General features: G+C 48.2%; 1 protein-coding gene across 1 annotated transcript in view; it reads right to left on the bottom strand.

Annotated features, from left to right (window-relative positions):
• LOC105818238 (polypeptide N-acetylgalactosaminyltransferase 18) overlaps positions 1 to 19433 on the bottom strand; it is a 179579-nt gene that overhangs the window by 50378 nt on the left and 109768 nt on the right. The window contains exons 7-8 of the mRNA XM_012654177.1: positions 10041 to 10226; positions 2578 to 2715 (exon numbers count right to left, since the gene is read on the bottom strand). Coding sequence (XP_012509631.1) covers positions 2578 to 2715; positions 10041 to 10226 — 324 coding nt within the window. The remainder of the gene's footprint in view (positions 1 to 2577; positions 2716 to 10040; positions 10227 to 19433) is intronic.

The raw sequence follows: 19433 nt of genomic DNA, 5'->3' as shown, positions 1-19433 counted from the left end.
AAGTGGCAAAGGTGATGTTCAGAAGCCAGGCATGTCTGTTTCCAGAAGCTCCTTCATCTTTATGCTCAACAATCCAGGGGACACCCGTGCCACACTGTGGAGCCCACAGGTCTTTCTGCCTGCAGGTCTCACTAATGGGACCTATTAGTGGATTAATGACCTGGGGTCTAGGCTGGATATTGGCCCCACTGAGAGTCCCAGAAGTTATTTGACCTGAACAATGTAGTTTGGGCATGAGTTGGAATAGAAAAAGAAGAAGGAAACTCCGCCCGTGAAAAGACATCTGGTATCTTCATTTTAGAATAAAAATGATTGCCAGGAAGAATGACTCAGACCCAGCAATCCTCCTGCTCTCGTGGCTGCATCCTGCCTTGCCCACCTTCACCTTGGTGCCCCCATTAAGAGCTCATTATGCTCCTTGACAGGCAAGCATGTCTCTGTTCATGTAGGAGCCCAGGCAGTGGAGGAGTGGGGAGGGCAGGGAGGTTGGCTGGGCCCTGGCCGTGGCTAGGGGTCGTGCAGGGGATCGGAGACCTCCGCAAGCCCTAGGGGGATGAGTGGATGGCTTCAGCGGGAGAGTGAAAACAGCCCGAGCTATGGACTCAGACAGATCCAGATCACAGCCCTCTACAGGCCCCTTACTATGGGACAAGCCAAATGTTTCTGCGAGTGGCATGGAGAGGCTGCATTATAAACCTGCTGCACCTGTACATAAGATGAGACCCTTTTGCTTGGAGGATGAGAATGCCTTTGGCCAAGATGCAGAATTACAAAGGCCACACGTGCACACCTCCTCTGTCATTGCTTCCTCTGCCTCTGTGTGAGTTTGGCTAATCCTGCTCAGCTACAGCACACAGCCGGCTGAGAACATGAGTCCAGAAGCTGGCCTTGGCTCACAGAGGTTTGGGGCCAATACCTTCCCTGGAGCCCCAGTAGCATAACTACCCTTTGAGGACTGGGTCCAACAACCGCCAAGCAGCACACACGGCTTGCTATGGGGCAGAGTGTGGGGGCATTGGTAGCAGCTGTGTCCTCAGGATGGTTCTGGGGAGGTAGACGGGACAGATGGGGACCTTACAGTGCAGTGTGTTTCCAAGGTGACAACTGGATCTGGAGACACGGGGACTACCTGAGCAGCACTGCTGAGGTGTTTTCTACATTGAATCTCACCAGCCTGATATGTGCAGAGGCAGGAGGCCACTGGGTGGTTCTCTTGGAACATGTCAACCATACCATGGGGACTCTTCTGGGAGGAGAAGACTCTCCGCCACATGCTGGTCTCCTGGACAACAAAGACCCTGGGGGTTTGGGATCCCAGCACTGTCTGCTTCTTGGGATTTAAAACTTGGGAGGCCCGTGATGCCAATCTCTCAGCAAGGACTCCTCCCACTCCCAGGTAAGCGCTCTGCCCATTACGGTCCCCACTGGGGCAGGTCTGAACTCAGCTCTGACCACAGCTCATCATAGGAAGAGGCCTTCGTTCTTCCTTCAAGTTTTTATCCTGGGATATCAAAAAAGGTCTATGGGGACACTCTCCAAAGTGAGGGACCAGAGTGATCTCAAAAACTGCTGTTTTAGATTCAGTTTCACTGTTGATTATCTGTGCAAATATGTGCATGTCACTTTTCTGCTTCTCTGTTTCCTCATCCGTAACACAGAGATAATATAAGTAACCCTACAGAGCAGTCTCAAGGGTATCACTGTTGTAGAAAAACCTTATGTGCTAGGACTGGAAGTCAGCAAAAACCAGGAAAGACAGCCAAAAATCAATCAGGTATCATTTAAAATGCCATGTGGCATTTCACCTTAATGGCCCTGATATTGAGAGAATAGGAGAGTTTATCATGATCTAAGTATTTTAACCTTAGACAGAAAATACATCTATGTATCTTAGACTTCCTTCTACCCTGTGAGCACAGTATTAATTTACCCCATTTAACAGACGAAGAAACTGAGGCCCACAGATTTAGACCCTTGCCTGAGAAGTGGCCTGGTCAAGATTTGAACCAGGTCTGTCTGACTCCAAACCCTACGCTCTGGTCCCTCCATCCTGCCACCTCCCATCTGGGCAACTGCTCTGTGCCTATCGACAAGCGGTACTAAACATACAGCAAAATACAGCACATTCAAGAAGGTGCTGTTTCCCACAGCTGCTTTCAGGGAGGCTCTGTGTTCAAGGGGATGGCATAACCCCTGGGTGGGAGGCACAGGCAGCTGTCAGAACCTCAGGTTCACACCTAGGAGAATGGCAGGCGCCACCTTACAGTCTTAAGCTAACTGCTTTATTATGTGTTTTGTTAAGTGGAATAGGTAGGTTTGGAGCCAGAGCTGAATAGCTTGGGACTACAAAGGAGAGACAAGTACCTCTCTCAGGGCACTGGAGGCGTTCTGCCTGGGAAAGCAAAGGCTGGCTCGCAGGTCCGGAAACCAGCGCACAGTCCCCAGGTCTGCCGCGGGTCACCCCGTGGGCGGCTGAGAGGCTCATTCACTCCTTTCCCCTTCCTCACTATGCCTCTCTCTCTTAGTTCTTGCTTCTGTCTGTGTCTGAATGAAACCCCAAAGAGGCTGGCTCCTTACCACCCCATAGGCAATGATGTCCGAGTACATCCTCATCTCCGGGTACACGCTGACCAGGTACCACCGGAAGGTCTTGCACTGCAGCTGTTTCCTCAGAGCCTTCCTTGCGGTGATGTCCCCAATGTCGACTCCTGAGTCCTGCACAGGGAGGCAGAGGCAGAGATGCAGCCACCACCAGACTGCAGTTTCTCCCCAAACTACCTCGGTGTAACCCGGCGCCCCCAACCAGGATTCCTGGAGACTGTCTGGGGAAGGGACCATGTGGGACATTAACACCTGCATTTCCCCACATGTACCCTAACCCCATAACTGTCCTCATTTGGACTCCGAAACATGAGACCAGCATTGATGGCCATTGTCATCAAAGATCATTGAAAATAAAGATGCCAAATCCTTAGATTAACCCCAAAAAGCTATAGTCTGGGTGTAGATGAAAGAAATAGGAAGAATCCAGTCTGAATAAGGCTTTTCCCCACCTCAAGAGGCAAGATGAGAGATTGTAAACTGTGGGGTGAGAGGGAGAGGGAAGGGAAAAGAGTCAAAGATGGAATAAAGCTAATTCTACTACTATTGCTAAGAATCCTAACAGCTAAGGCTTATATAACCCTTCCAGTGTGCTAGGCTCTGTTCTGAAGGAGACATGCATATGTAATTATATTTGTTTACTTATATGCATATGTATGTATAATATATTGTCCCATTTAAACTTACAAGGTAGCACTGCATAATCCTACTTTACAGATGAGAAGTTGAGATGAAGAGAGGTTCAGTAGCCTCTTTGGAGACTTTCCCAAAGCCCCACAGCTAATAAATGATGGAGCTGACATCTGAATCCAATTAACCTGGGCCTAGAGTTCGTGTTTTTGACCTTACCATATGCATTTGGGAGATCCCGCCCTTATGCCTCCTAAGGCCAAGTCCTTGTGGGGAGAAGCAGATTCCCTCTTTAAACTTTGGGGTCTTAGTATAGAGAGTGCTTGTGCCCTCATTTCCCAGGTGCACCCTGATGCAGCAGCTATGGAGCAGAAATGGAGACATGAATGTGTTCCCGAGCGAGAGGGACAGAGAAGCCACCCACATTTCCTGCGGTCCCGGAGCAGAGTTGAAGAGCTCTAAGAATTCCTCGGCCTGCACACCAGCTGCTGAACAGGGCACAGGATTGGCTGAGAAGAAGTTGATGCTACAGAAGAGGATGCTGAGGGGTCTGTCACCTGGGGATCAGATGAAGACCCAGTGATGTCTCAGAAGATGACGCCGTGGCAGAGATGGAGACAGGGGCCGGATGGGGCATGTGGTATCTCGTAAGACACTAGACCAGAGCGGAAGTGGAGGAAGATGGAGAGGTGGAGCTCTCTCCCACGACACTGTGGGCCATGTGCTCCTTGTGCAAACCTCCTGGTTCTAGCAGCAACCCCAGCGATCAAGGTACTGAGGTTGGGTAGACTATGAAATCGACAGAGTTTAAGTATAAAATGTCTGAAAAATCACAAAAATGGCCGCATTTATCTGGACATGAACAGAACGAATTTTTGACATCAGACAATGAAGGCTTGAGTAAAAGCAAAATTTAGGTATACCAGAGATAAATTCATTTTTGCCCACAAGAGTTCATGTATTAATAATATAAAAATGTAAACTACTACTGCCTGAAACTTAAAGTTCCAGACTTCTGGGACCAATTTCAGCCAGGACCCACCCTCTGAGGACTTCTTAATGGCCTCATCTATGATTTCTCTGTGACCTGCCTCTGGCCCTGAGCCCTCCCAGTAACTGCCACTGGAACCTTTCTCTAGGACTCTGGCTCCTGAGGGCCAGGAAACTTCCATCAGGCCTAGCACCAAGGCTGAACTACATCGATGAGATGAACTGAAAATCATTTAGGAAGTTGTGAACATAGGATCGGGCTATAGGTGTAACCCACCGCCCAGCCCCAGCCCCAAGGGATCTGTTAAGTATTAACCCTTTATGCTTCTCTATACGTTATCCTTGTATCACAAAACCATGTCCTTGTACCCATTCCTTCCTTGTCCCTTCATGTCATAATTGCCCTTAAATGACTACAATTTAACAAACACTGTGTCTCAGTTTTTATGGAGAGCTACTAAAAGAACCTGTCTCAGGAAGGCCTCCACGTTTTCCTAAAATTCTGGGTTCCCATGGGAAAACTTTCTTTCTGCACTCAGAATCAGGGCAAAGTTTGTCTCTCGCCTTACAATCTAATAAAAGATGAGAGCTGTGTCAATATAACCCATCAGGTGGCCATCTCTACTTAACTGCTAGGGAGCTCAAGAACCAGTCCTTTGTTCAACTTAGATTTCTGGATATCAAATCTACTTCCCCTTCCTGTTTATTAATTGACTTTTGCCTTTCTGTTTTAATGATTCAGCATGTCTGCACTGTGTGTTTACTGTAAATTGCATCAAACCTTTCTTTAGAGCAGGAAGCAAATACCTTAAGAAATGAGCAAACCTTCTCAAAAAAGGTTCCCATGGCCCTTATTATTAGAAAACAATAAATGCATCTTCCTTTCTTGCCAAATGCTTAGTGTAGTGGGTTCAATGGTGTCCTCCTCCAAAATTCTGGTCTACCTGGAACCTCTGAATGTGACTTTATTTGGAAATAGGGTCTTTGCAGATATAATTAGTTCAGGATCTCAAGATGAAATCATCTGGATGTGGGGTGAGCCCTAAATCTAACAACTAGTATCTTTATAAGAGAAAGGAGGAGGAGATTTGGACACACAGAGGCACAGGGAGGGGAAGGCCATGTGGAGACAGAGGCACAGATTGGAGTGATGCGTCTACAAGCCAAAGAATGCGGGAGCCACCCGGAGCTGGTGGAGGCAAGGAAGGATTCTCCCCTCGAGACGTAGGAGGGAGCACAACTGTGCTGGCACCTTGCATGTAGACTTCTGGCTTCAGAACTGTGAGAGAATAAATTTCTGTTGATTTAAGCCACCAAGTGAGTGCATGGTAATGTGTTACAGCATCCCTAGGAAACAAGTAAACTTAGCCACGTAAAAATATGCCCCGTATTCCAGCCACATAGTCACAAGTCTCCTCGCAGCCAAACCTAAAGAAGGGCTGCCACTGAAGCACCGTGGCAAGCCGTCCCTGGAACCCCACCTGTCTTTGGGCAAGAGCAGCAGGGAGTGGCCTGGAGTTCCTGAACCTGCTTACAAAAATGCTTTGCTGCAGGCCAACTTTCTGTTTATTGATAAATAAACTGTTTTTATATTACAGTAGCAGGATGCAAGAGCTGGAGGCTCCTTTGCCCTTTGAAAAGCTGAGGGCTGAACGTGGTGAGGGAGCAGGTGAGGGGGCTACTTCTGCTCGGTGCACAGCCAGCAACGAGCTGAGGACGTCTGCCCAGTAAGGGCATTTTAAATATGCAGAAAGAATGCACGGGGCATAAACGATCGCATCAACAAGAGTTAACGCTTTTCTAGCACTTTCTATGTGCCAAGCACTGATCAAAGTCTTTACATATATTAACTTATTTAATCCTCGAGGCAGCCGCCTGGGCAGAGCTGATGGCCTCCAGCTTTACGTTTGCAGCTGGGATGCTGCAGACGAAAGGTTAAGTACATTGGGAACAGATGTGCCTGTGGTTGAGCAGAAGGTGCTGGGACGCCACCACGTCAGGGGCAGCTGGGAAACCTCCCAGGGAAACCATGGAGAGCGTGGAGCATCCACACGTCCTCCCTCTTCTTTCTCTTTCTACTCATCTTTACCAAGTGCCTGTTTATTATGTGGCAGACGCCGTCCTAAACACTGTGTATACCAACAGGGGTAAGTCCCAGTCTTTGCCCGAAAGGAGAGTCTGGGAGATTCAGACAAGTAAACAGGCTCTCTGCACACAGTGCGAAGCATGGGAGGAAATAGAAAGTGTTAGGGAGGAGAGAGAAAGGGCCTTAATTCATGTTATGTTGTGGATGGTGGGCAAGGGAGCAGGGGAGCAGTCAAAGAAGGCTTCTTGGAGTAGGCGATGCTTGAGGTGAGTTTGGAGAGATGAGCAGGATTAACTAAATTCGTGTCACCCAAACCTGGCTACCCTGAACCATCACCTGGAGAGCTTTTCACAGATGCTGGCACTGCTACAGACCTACTGACCAGAATTTCTGAGGATGAGACCCAGATGAGTAATTGTTAAAAGATCTCCAAATGATTCTGATGCGGTTGGTCTGAAGATCTGCTTTTAGGAGCCACTGCCCAAGGAAGAAAGCTATCACACACCCTGCCAGCAGATTGGCTCACTGATATGCAGCAGCGAGGTTTCCCTGAGCTCTCTCCATGTGCCCAGCCTCATGTGGGAATGGCGACACACACACATGAACAGCACAGTCCATTCTCGGGTAGCTCACGGTCTATTGCAGTGGTTCCTGTCCCTGGATGGACATTAGAATCCCCTGAATTGCTTTCTAAAAAAACAGACTCCAGGGGCCCCTTCCATACCAATTAAGTCATAATCTCTGGAGGTGGAGAGCAAGTGACTTTAAAGTTCAGTTGGATTGGAGAGCCACTGGTCTAATGAGAAAGAGAGACTTTCAGACAACAGCGCATTCTTTCACCGCTGGTGAAGCAATGACAGGGACCTGTGTGGGAGGGAGGGCGCTTTCCCCAGCCGGAGCTGGCTTTATGGATAGAGTCTCAAAGGATGATGAAGATTTGGTAGCGGTGGGTGTTGGGGAAGAGGTAGAGGGTAGGGAATTCCAAGCAGAAAGAACAGAATTAGCAACCGCACAGATGTGAGAAACAGCATGGCGTGGACAGTTATGGGTGGTTCCCACAGTCCGTGTCGTCTGTGTAGTCTCCAAAACAAAGAGTGGCTGGAGATGCAGGCAGAGGAGGGAGCATGGGAACTCAAGACGCTGTGTCAAGTATGGCTTCGTACTTGATTTTATACACAGGGGAGAGTTGTTTAAAGATTTTAAGTAGGGCAATAGCATAGTTGCTACTAGTTTTTTGAAGATAACTTTGGGAAACAGATTTGAAGGGGACAAGAGTTGGGCCACGGAAACCAGTTGGAGGCTGTTGCAGATGAAGAGACTGGGCCTGCATGCAGACGTGAGAGGAGGCAGGGATGGGAAAGAGGGCTTGCAGTGGGGAGTGGGGACTGATAGAGAGAAAGACCAAGGGGCCGTTGCTCAGTTTCTAGCTCATGTGTCCAGGCAGATGGCGGCACCATGAATGGAGACAGAGAGTGAGAACAGGAGCAGATCTGGGGGAAGAAGATGTGTTGGTCAGATTCAGTCTGAGTGCCTGTGGGGATGCCCAGGAGGAAAGGGCCAGCTGGCAGTTGGAGATTCAGCCTGAAAGTAAAGGCAGAAGTCAGGGCTGGAGATACTAATTAGGAAGGCATTAATTAGGATGTATGGGTGGCAGTAAGATTAGGATGTATGGGTCAAACCCAAGAGTAGATGAGGTCACCCAGAAAGATGGTGTACAATGAGAGCAGTAGGCCAAGGATGGATCCCAGGGAGCACATGAGCACCCACTGGAGGTAAGAGGAACCCACAGGAGTCAGGACAATGAGAGAGAGAGGAGAGCCTGGGCTGTGGGATCATGGAGCCAAGGGACCACCGTTTCAGGAAAAGGGTGGAATCCTATAGGTTAAAAACTTTAAAATGTCCATTAAATGAGGCAGTGGGGAGGCCCTTGTCGGTTTGACAAAAGCAGTTTCCGTGGCATATCGGGGATGTGGCTTGAGCAGTGATTGGGAGGTAAGAACGTGTTGACTCTCTGCACGAGTTTGATAAGAGGAAGGAGAGGGCGTTTAGACACAGAGGGAACAGGTACATGAAGAGAGAGTTTTCCAGGAAACACACTGGCCCCTTCCTTCTCCATAAGGCTTTGTCCTGGACAATTCCACCTCTTATCTGTCTTGTGTTCACTTTCCCCCACCTACTTGATTTCGTGTGAACCACCCCCTTGAGGAGTCACAGACACTGAGTTTCATCATTTTCCAATGATTTTCTCTCCCTCCGTTCTCTACCATTCATTGCGTTACTGTGCATTTCAACACCTGTCAGCAGCAAGAGGGGAGAGGGCTGGAAGGTGTGCAGCTCTAGGGGACAGAGGAAAAGCGGGGTGGGAGTGTGACAGGACTGCAGTCCTAAGCAGAGCCTGGGGACCTGCGATGCTCATGGGTGAGGTCCTGGCTAGTTTCCAAGTGTTCTTAACATTTTTGCCATCAGAGGACACCCACAACAGGGCTCAGCACCTGTGTAGAATAATATGATCGAATGCCACAGACGAGTCCAGAAGGCACCATGGTTTCCCTAGAAACATTCTTGCTGTCAGGGATACAATCCCGGGGCTGGTTCATTTGGGCGTTGGCTGCACTGGGCTGCTATTTCCTTGATCCTCATTCTTCTTCCTGACTGCTGAAATCTCACTGGTGGGAGAGTATGCAACCCAGCTCCAGTCCCCCTCCCCTGTGGTGGGGGTAGTGGTGGCCTAAAAGCCCCCACCCAAGGCCCAGCCTCCTTTCTCACCCATTTAACTAGAGCAACATTACCTTGGGATAGAGTTCAGGGAACAGGACCTTTATATGGAAACTTTAAGCAAAGATCAGTCCTTTCCCCATTAGAAAGAAAGCCGAGGCTTTCTAAAGGATTCCCAAGGGGACACCCTGGCCTTAGGAGGAAATAAAGAGGTCATGTGGTCACACAGAATGCAGCATAAGCAATGGACTGCAGGCAGACACGCGAGTAAGCAGGTTGGAGTCCTGTGGCTGGCATCTGTTGGCCTCTCCCAACTCAGCGGTCCAAGGTCATTTCCATATGACACATGGCAAGGCTAACAAAACCACTAGAGAAAACACTGCTTTTTCTCGGGCACTTCTTAAGTGTAGAGAGAATAGTGTAGAGTGACTAGAGAGATAGAAGATAGTGGCAGGCAATGATAAGGCTCTATGAAGGTCAGAAGCAGCTTAAAAAAATGTCCAAAACAAATGTCCTACTGAGGGTCCCTATGGGAGTGCATCTCATCCCCATCCTCATGGCTCAAGAAATCTCAAAGGCATGTGGATCTTCTTTGTTACTCTGGTTAAAGGTTCAATGGAGAAGCTCAAATCCAGTCTATAAGGAGATTAAGATGCATTTTGTGAATTTTTGTAGTTACTGGTATATTTCTAATCCAGGACCATGGAACAGCTAATGTCAGAGAAGCTGAGGACCTCAGAGCATGAAGGAAACTTGGAGCCACCTGGTTCAACTTTCTCATTTAAAGTGAGGACACTAAGGTCAAGCATGCTGACTGGGGATGGGGCTGGGAATAAGGAACAGCTTAGAGCCTCTTGTCAGCCCCGTTTCTTCAGCATGTAATATATGTTTTTGGAGTAAGAGACCATTCTACCACGGCAAACAAGATTCTGGTTGACCCAAGGGAGGAAGAGTTTGGTCCCATGTTTTGTTTTTTCCATCAAACTCCAAGAAACCCATCCTCACTGGTGATTCTTACCTCTTGGGGTATGTTCCATGCCATGTAGACGTGGCTTTTAAATTCATCCATCCAAACTTCAGCCACCCTGAGGGCGTTCCTGCGGACGTGGGCAGTGAGGTCTTCTGTGTAGGGCTTGTGGGCTCGCTCGATGTGGGCAATCCTCGAGCAGGGCAGGACCTCCACGCTCCCGCCACACTGCCACACCTGCAGAAGACACAGAGCCACTTGTCAGTTCCCGGACCTGGCTGTACCTCTGCACCAGGCCCCAGGTGACCACTCAACACAAGAATGAGTGCAGAGAAATCAGACCACTGTCTGTGAAGGAGTGAGCGGGACCTTATTTCTACTCCTGTAGCAGGATGAGTATTGAGTCATTGATTCATGTCTTGATTCTTATTGCTGTGGATTTACCAGCAAAAAGATTAATGCACTTTTTCCTCCACCCACGAGTCCCACCCTGCCAAAGAAGAGACCAGACATTTTGTGACCAGAGATTTGGGTTCTCTTTGCCGGTGGGAGAGAAATTAACAAAACCCTTGATGATGGTCTCTGCAGCAGTGTGGGGCAGAGAGGGACCAGCAGGGAAGTCCCTCTTCAAATGGATCACATGGGCCTGGTCAAGGATTAGGGATCACCACAAGGAAAGAGCCAGACACCCTTCTCCTAACCCATCTTTATTATCCCCAGTTCCAAGTGATGAAATGGAGACTAAAGAATGTCCCTTGCCCAAGGCCACATATCTGGTCTTGAAGACAAAAAGATCTGTCCAATCCCAAAGAAGCTCGAGGAAGAGCCAACACTTCCCCGTGCTGACCATGCTTTGCAAGGACTTAGCACGTCCAGGGGTGGTTCTGAGGACCAGGAGCGGGTGGCACTGAAGGCCCAGGCTGTGCACCTTCATGTCCATGACCCGTACGTTCTGGGGATGGTGCTGATTTCCAATTCGCTTTGCTCAGATTTTTAATGAAAGCCTGTGAATACTGTGAATAAGTTATTGACAACTCAAAGAGTCAGAATAATTATTCTTTTTGCAACTGGAGCAGAGGCTATTACTTGACCATTTCAACAACACAACACAGATCATGATTCGTAACAAAGCTCTTTTATTAGGAGACCTGTTTCTCAAAGAGTCGGTTCACCGTTTCACTGCAGAGTGGACGCATCTGCCCTCACTCTAATCAGAACGGCGGCGGCCCCTCCCCTCGTGCCTTTAGACACACAGTACAAGGAGCAGTGCCACTCACTGTCTAGCCCTTCTCCCCATCCTTGCAGCCACCTCCCTTATCCTGGCCACTGTTGTCTCTCATCCGGACTCTGCCATGGTCTCCAAACACCTGCTGTCCTTCTTCCTGTCTTCTTTCTCCAGCCTTTTTGCCACACAGCAGATGAAGTGATCTTTCGAAGGTGCAAATTGGACTACTCCCTCCCCTGCACCATGCCCCCCTGGCACAGCCCTAATCTGGGCTTGGTGGGAAGCTGTGGACAGGGCGACAGCTCCGCGTGGGGAGCTCCAGGGGTGGGGGATGCCAGGAGGAGGGAGGAGCAGGGAGCTGGGTACCAAAGGGGTGGCTGAGAAATGAAGACCAAGGCTGGTCACAGAGAAGGCAGGACAGGTCACAGGGAACAGGGCATAGGAAGCAACCACGAAGATGAAAATTCTAATTTGTACACAAGGTGAAGTCACATGCTGAGTGTCACAGGCACGAGGGACACTTGACAGCTTGTCAGCCCAAGGTTGGACCCTGTGGCTTCTGGATGGGCACCAAGTAACATGTCGCTTGACCACACCAAGTTCTTTCCTGTCTCTGTGCCTTTGCAGCTGCTATTCCATTACCTGGAATAATCCTCCACCCCCTGCTCCCCCCATTTGTTCCCAGCTCAAATATCACCTTCTTTGACCCACCCAGTCCAAATTAGATCCCCTCTGGATACCTGTAGTGCCCCGCTCTTTTCCTTAGTAACATTTATTCACAATACTTTCATTTATGTATTTATCCTTTAAATGTCTGTCTCCCCTCTCCGGACTATACATGCCATGAAAACAAGGACCATGTCTGTGTTTCCGACTGCGTACATCAGCAGCTGGCACTGAGTATATATTCAGTAGCTATTATTTGAATGAGTGAATCCAGTCATCTGAGAGTCCTGGGTTTTCACCGACTATAGAGACATGGTTTTAACTGGCTCAGCTGGACGCCCTAATAAAAGCCATAAACATAAAATGTGGCCAGATTTTACTGAACACAGTGACTTTCTTCAAACCCAAGTGGTTTTTCAGCAAATCTCTGACATTTAAGTGCATATGGCTGCAACCAAAGAGAGTTACTTTGGCTGCAGAGCTTAAATTAATGTCATAAAACCCGGGAAGTCATCAAATGATCGTGGGCAGTATCAGGTGGCTTCGTCTAGTGGAACCGTGAACTCACTGGAGAGAAAGTCCCGGCCACAGAAATGTTTGGATGTGTCTACAGTTGCTGCTGGGGCTGCCCGCCGGAGGTGACCAAAGACCTAAAGCAGGTGGTAAATAACCATCACCTAGGGCAGAGCAAAGTTACCATCACCGCCAGCCCTTCCTGGAAAACCCGAATCCTGTCATCATTTCTGCAAAGGCTTGAAGCATCCACCTGGAACTACGAGAAAGCGTGTGGGTCTCAGGCGCTGGTGGAGCGAGATGGAATCCTGGCTCTGTCACATATTAACCTTTGACTTGCATCTGTAGTTGGATGTCAGTTGCCTTTTTATTGGGAATCATGATTCCCTGGGAGGTTTAAAAGAGATGCTGTACATGAAAAGCTCCCACAAGCAAAGACAGGCATGCAGTAGGTTCTCAGGATGGTCAGGTCCCTTGTCCTTCCCAGGTTGGGGAAGGACAAGGTACAAGGTCAGGGTCATGTCTTGTATTTGGCACTTACATAAACAAGTCTCCCCCTCCCAAGACTCAGTTTCCCCCAGCTGCCAAATGGCAGAGCTGGACTCAATGGTGTCTTAGATCCCTTCTCCTTTTGGCATGCCATGATTTCGAGTTTTCTTGCCAATGCCTCAAATGATGCCCAGTGTTTGAGATACAGCTGACAGAGCTTGAAATTGGGCTAAAACAAGGAGACATGGGAGGCGAGGCAACAGGATGCAGTGAGAGCATCTCTCCTACTCAAAGCCTCATGATCACTCCACAGTCTGGGACAGGGATAGCAAATGAGTCTACACTCCTGTGTTAAATCCATTCGCACGTAACGTCCTTCTGAAGCACTGTGTCAGGAAGGACCCTGAGGCTCTCTCCTGGCTCAAAGGAAAGGCATGCCACAATTTATTAGTTATGCTTGCCATAGGTAAGGGATTGAGGGTGGTGGCACCTCAGCCTTGTACTTGATAGCCGAGTCCACAGGACCAGATCCCAAATCCTTTCTAGCTCTTATCTCCTTGTGACTTTTAACGCGCTCTTTTTGCTCTTGGCAAACGGTTCCCACTGTTCTCTTAGTCCAGAAAGCCTCCTTCCTGCTCTCCATCCATCCAAAGCCAGCCTGGCCCAGTTCCTCCAACGTCTTGGAACACATGATTTGTACCACTCATGTGGTCCTTATTTCTTGGCTTAGGTGGTTAATTATCTTTTTATGTGTAGCTGTCTCGCCTAACTTGGCTGCAAAAGCTGAGACAAGAGTGGAAAGCCAAAGCCAGCAGGCTGGGGGAGGAAGACGAGGAGGAGGCAGGCTGGGGGCTGAGGCCTGGGAAGAGCGGGAAGAAGACCAGAAACTCACTCGCAGAGTGGCCACAGGGCCCGAGATGCAGGCCAGTGAGGATACGGGGCAGAGCGGGGCAGGACACCCCCTCTCTGGGTGCCCTTCAGTTTCATGCCCTGAGCATCTCAGTCACCTCCCGCAGTCCTGGCAGCACTTGGCAATAGGAAGGGAAGAGAGGTCAGATCTGGACAAGGCCAACATGAAAGCCAGAGACCATGAGCAAGCCAGGGTCAAGAGGGGGGATGGGGGCAGAGGAGGAGCCAAGGCTCAGACAGTATAAGCATTGAGATAACCTTCCTCCAAAATGCATCTCACTCCTACTCCCTTTAGTCTCCAGATAAGACCACACTTCTTAACATGATTTGCAAGAGCCCTGAGAGCTGGACCCTCCTGGTTCCTACAGCCTCATCTCCCACCCCCTGCTGTCCAGTTCCAACTCCTCTTAGTTCCCAGGGAGGCCACGTTCTTGGGTCTCTGTCCCCTCCCACTACCATTTCCTTTCCTGGAATTCCCACGCCCCCCTGCCCACACTGATCTGCCTTGCTAAGTCCTACCTACCTTCCCTGGCTGCCCTAATGTGGGTTAAACGCCCCTGCTGTGCATTCCTGTGTCACCTGTACTTCCTCTTGCCTGTCATGTAACATATTAATAACTCTGTGTGTGTATCTGAAATGCATATGCACAATTTACAAGATGTAATATTAATATAAGAAACGACTATTTACAGTGCTCTGGCAATATCTTAGAAACCTCCATGTGTTCCTCCTTACCTTTAAAGGTAAAATAACCCATTATCCTGAATTCTGTTAATAATTTCCTTGCCATCAACCTACATTACACATTATTTTAGCTTTACCTGTTTTTGAACGCTGTATAAATGGAATCATGTTGTATGCATTCCGTAACTGGCTTCTTGCTTCCTTTATTTTCATCATCATAGTGTTCCACTGTATAAATACATAGTAATTTATCTATGTGCTCTCCTGTGGGTCGACAGTCTTGTTTCCAGTATTACGAATGATGCTCCTTGGAACATTCTTGTATGTGTCTCCTGGCACCCAAGAGCGGGCATCTCTCCATGTATTTACACCACAGCGAAATTTCTAGAGCACAGGTCATACACACATTCAACTTTTCTACAAAAAGTGAAACTCTTCCAAATCGTATAGACCAAGTTATACTCCCACCAGCATGGATGAGATTCATATTGCTTCACATTCTTGCCAATATTTGACATTGTCCAACTTTTTGATTTTTGCCAATCTGATGGGCATGAAATCCTCTCTTGCAGTTTTAATTTGCAACCTCCCCTGATTACTAGTGAGAAGGAGCTTTTTTTCCCTGTTTACAGGCCCACAAGGCTGGACTCTGAGGGAAGGCTCATGTCAAGGAATCTCTAGAGCCTCAGCAGGGCCTGGTGCACGATCAATGCTCAGTAAGTTCATTAACTGCGTGAGTGAAGCATCCCAAGTTGGGCTTTAGTTCTGAGTTATCCCCAGCGCACTTTACTTGGTGTTCTCCCATGTTTCTGAGGGTAGATATTTAGTTATTTTAAAGTAAAAGGAAATATTTTTAAAATCTGACACTGCTCATTCTTCCATCAGACCCCACAGGAAAACACTCCCTGGGGATACAATTTCCCAAGCCCTCTTCTTGCCATAAACACTCCCGAGGAGTCCTCTGAACAGAATTGCTGCTTGGAAAAAAATGCTTTTCCTTGGAAGGCATCCCTGAAGGGGTTTGAACATTTGGGTCAGCCCCAAGAAACACTTGAAGCAGTTTGCCTATTTGAAAGAGATCCTTCATAAGGCAGATTCATCTGGCAGAATTCCAAGGAGAGACAAGCTAGGCTGCCATGTCTGGAAGCTTTTCATGAAAAAAAATGAAAAAGGCTGTTTTGTAGGAACTTGAGATTTGCTGAAACAGCTGCTTACCTACAGGAAACCCAGGGGCAACTCAAGAGGGATGACAGTCATGTTGTCATTCTCAGCAAACTGGCCCATCCCATACAGGGGACCTGGCTCTGACTATAAAGACTGGGCCACAGGAGCTCAGGGAAGGAGATTCACGCCAGTTGCTTTGCAAATATGTGGTCATTGAGATTAGAGGTCATCTCGACTGGTTCTGACTAAGGGGGGCTTTTTCATGGTTACCTCAAATCTCATATCAGGCCTGATTACTGTTGTTCAAACTCAGGCTGGATGGAGCTCAAGAGAAGTCAGAAAAAGGAAGTCAGGCCCTGATTCACTGGGGTTGGGGAAACTGAGCCAGGAGCAGGGGTTGGGGAACTGGTTTCTGAGGGAGTGGCAGAGACTCCTGTTGCTCAGTAACTCCTGTATGTCCCTCCACATCTCCCAGCCCCTTGCCGTCAGGACCAGGAGGGCAACACAAACCAATGAGAAGAGAAAGGACATGGCATCTGTCACTTTGGGGACAAGGTGGATGAGTATCCAGTGTATCTTCCCCATTCATATGTCTCCTACCCCTGCCACCACCTGCTGAGTGTTGAGGCCAGGGTGACCTTGAAATTCAAAGATGGCGAACGCACAAGAGGAGTGACTGGAGCCCCTAAGTCACCACTTGGAGAAGAGCTGCCCAGGAGGGCCTCCACCCTTCAGGGGACTATGATGTGAGCAGGAAATAAACTTTTCCTGGGTTAAACCTCTGAGATTTGAGGAACACTCTTACAGTCTATGAGGCTGCCAGTGTGTAAGGAGGCAAGGTGACCAGATAGGCGAGGTCCCTGTAGGCACCAGTAACCACAGTTTCAATCTGTTGGGTGGGGCTTGTATAAAGCTCCTGGCCTAGGGAGAGATTGGGTGTCTGGAAGGTGGCCACGTCCCAGTGCCAGGTGTTGAGTCCATTGGAAGCAGGCCCCCATGAGAGGCTGAGGATACAGAGAGCAGATCTAGCACTAAGGGGGTAGGGAGGGAGCTGCAAAGGGCAGGCATGGCATCAGCACCCCAGAATATCAGGCTGCCTTGAGAATTTGGCTCAAACTTAACCACAGCAGAGGGCAGAAAACCAAGGGAGAAGCCAGCCAAGGTGGAAGAGGAAAGGCCAGGGCTTGAAGATGACACATAGCCCCAGGTTCCTCGGAAAGCCACAGATAGCAGCCCTATGGCATCTCCACTAATATCAGAGTGAGCCCTCTGGTGAGGCCACGGCTGCAGCCACACTTCCAGCCCTGGCCAGGGGACACAGGATCTAGACGGACCCTGCTGCATGAGGCTGGGAAGGCAGACTAGTCCAAGTCTAGACAGTACAGAACCAAACCCTACAGAAGCTCCAAATTCAGAAACGGAAATATTAGCCACGTTCCCAATCAAAGTCCCATTGACACTTGTGCTGTTTACTCTAATCGCTTCTTTGTTTTGAAATAAGATCTCTGGCCCCCTTTACTGTCACGGGTGCTGCCAGAGAATGATAATGCGCTTAAATGTCGCAGGCATTTGGGGAGCAATTTTCTAAAATCCAAATAAAAACCTTCCTATCCCTAATCTGAGAGTCATTTTTGTCAGATAACTGGTTCAGAGCCCTCTCTGGCGGGTTAAGTCCCTGTCGATTGCTGAGAGGCGCTGTCCCTGGATGACGCGCTTGCTCTATCCAGCTGCTATTCAGAGTGCGTCCCCTGGACTAGGTTTGATTTATACTTTGCTATATGAAGATGAACCACTTACTCATTTAAAGTGTTTCCTTTTTTATGTCTTTAATCAGTGGCTATTTCTTTCCTCTCTCTGAAGCTTAATCTAATCAGAAACAAATCCCACACATATGAATGGCTCATTAGCATGTCCCAATCAAATTCAAATTGGCCGTCCATACCAGATGTCCCCGAAAAGGGCGATGCTCACCCAAAGAATGACTCTTTGAGCCAGTGTTCCAAAGAGTATTGCCATGATACGCTAGGAGGGTCCTTTCTGGAGTACAGGGTTGATATACTCTGTCACACCCCCCAGCACAGTGGGGGCCTCTGATGACAGGTGACTGGTGTGTCACTGAGACGGAGTAGAGGGAGGACAGTGTGGCAGACCTTGGGAGCAGACATCAGAGGATTGTCTGCTGTTCATGTGTCTGGCTCAAGCATTGTCCCCAGACTGGGCTCAGTGAGACCCCTGAAGTTATCATTCAGATGATAAAAATGAGGCTGAGATGCTGAACATTCCCTCAGAAATGGTATTTGTTCTAAGGAGCTTCCGTCCCTCTTATTTGACTGAAATTCAGATTATGAAAGCTGGTGTGCTGGGTCTGCTCCTAGAGAGATTTGCCCTTTCCATACACATCAGAATGAGTCGTCAGGTAGGGCACCCTCACAGGTATCACCTCTGAAAGTCACCTACAGCACACTGCCATGAAAAACAGGATGTACACAAGAGATCAGCATTGCAGTAGAGGAGAACCGAAGGGGACCTAACTGACTATCTCCCGTCATTTCGCAGGTGAGCAAACTGAGGTTCACAGGCACATGATAATGTGGAAGCAACATAAGAAAAGGATCCAAGAGCCTTTTGGGAGACAGGAGGTGACTGTGGTTCAGAGCACTGGCTCTCAGGTCAGTCTTGGTGTCAAATTCTACATTTCCCATTTGCTGGGTTGGTGGCTTTAGGCAATTCATTTCACCTTCTAACACTCGGTTTCCTTGTCTGTGAAATGGAGATAAAAATGATAAATTCTAAAAACAGTTGTTGTAAGAATTAAATGAAGTGACACATGTAGGGGGTTTATTGTCAACACTTGGCACAAGTATAGAGCCCTCTAAGTATTAGCTGTAATTATTATCGCTGTAAGATTCCATTGATCGCAAGATTCACCACTGCTATATAACAGCTTTTCAGGGCAGGAGGAAACACACCACATTCCTCTGAGCTCAAGATTTATATATCCAGCTGCCTACAAGTCACCTCCACTTGCGTGTCTCCCAGGCGTCTCAAGTTACCGTGTCCAAATCAAAGTTCTTGATTTCCTCCCTGGCCTCCCCATCTGTCCCTTAGTGTTCCCCTCATCCACCTAATAGCCCACGCCTGGAGCCTATAATTCATCTACAATTATGTCTCTTCCTCCCCCTCCACATCCAATACATCAGCAAAACACAGTCAGTTCTACCTCCCAAATATAGCTTGAATCTAATCGCTTCTCTCCATCTGCACAGCCGATATCCTGGTCCAAGTCCACTATCTTTGTGTGGACATCTCCAGCAGAGCTTCCTGAATGGTCTTTTTGCTTCAACCCTGTTGCCTCCAATCCATCTCCTAAAATTATAAATCAGATCATGTCCCTTCTTTGCTTTAATTCAATTCAACAATTATTTATTGTTATTTATGTGCCAGTTGTTGCAGGAGATGGAAATTTTGTCACTGAACAAAATATATAAAATCTCTGACTTACTGGTACTTATTCTGTTTTTTCCCTCCGTAGCACTTCCTATGGACTGATTGTGTCCCCCGCCCCAACTTCATATGTTGAAGCTCTAACTCCACAGGTGACCGACCGTATTGGAGTCTTTAAGGAGGTGATTAAATGTGCCCATAAAATTCTAAGTAGAGTGACCATATGTCCTACTTTTCCTGGGACAATACTGGTTTATACCTGTTGTTCTAGCTTCATTATTAGCAGTACCTCCTTTCACTCTCAAAAGCATCTGATTTAAATAATAAATTATAATTTATTTGCATATTTA

This window comes from Propithecus coquereli, unplaced genomic scaffold, assembly GCF_000956105.1.
Source record: "Propithecus coquereli isolate 6110/MARCELLA unplaced genomic scaffold, Pcoq_1.0 Scaffold44, whole genome shotgun sequence".
Lineage (NCBI taxonomy): Eukaryota > Metazoa > Chordata > Mammalia > Primates > Indriidae > Propithecus > Propithecus coquereli.
This window is presented reverse-complemented; position numbering and strand designations above follow the sequence as displayed.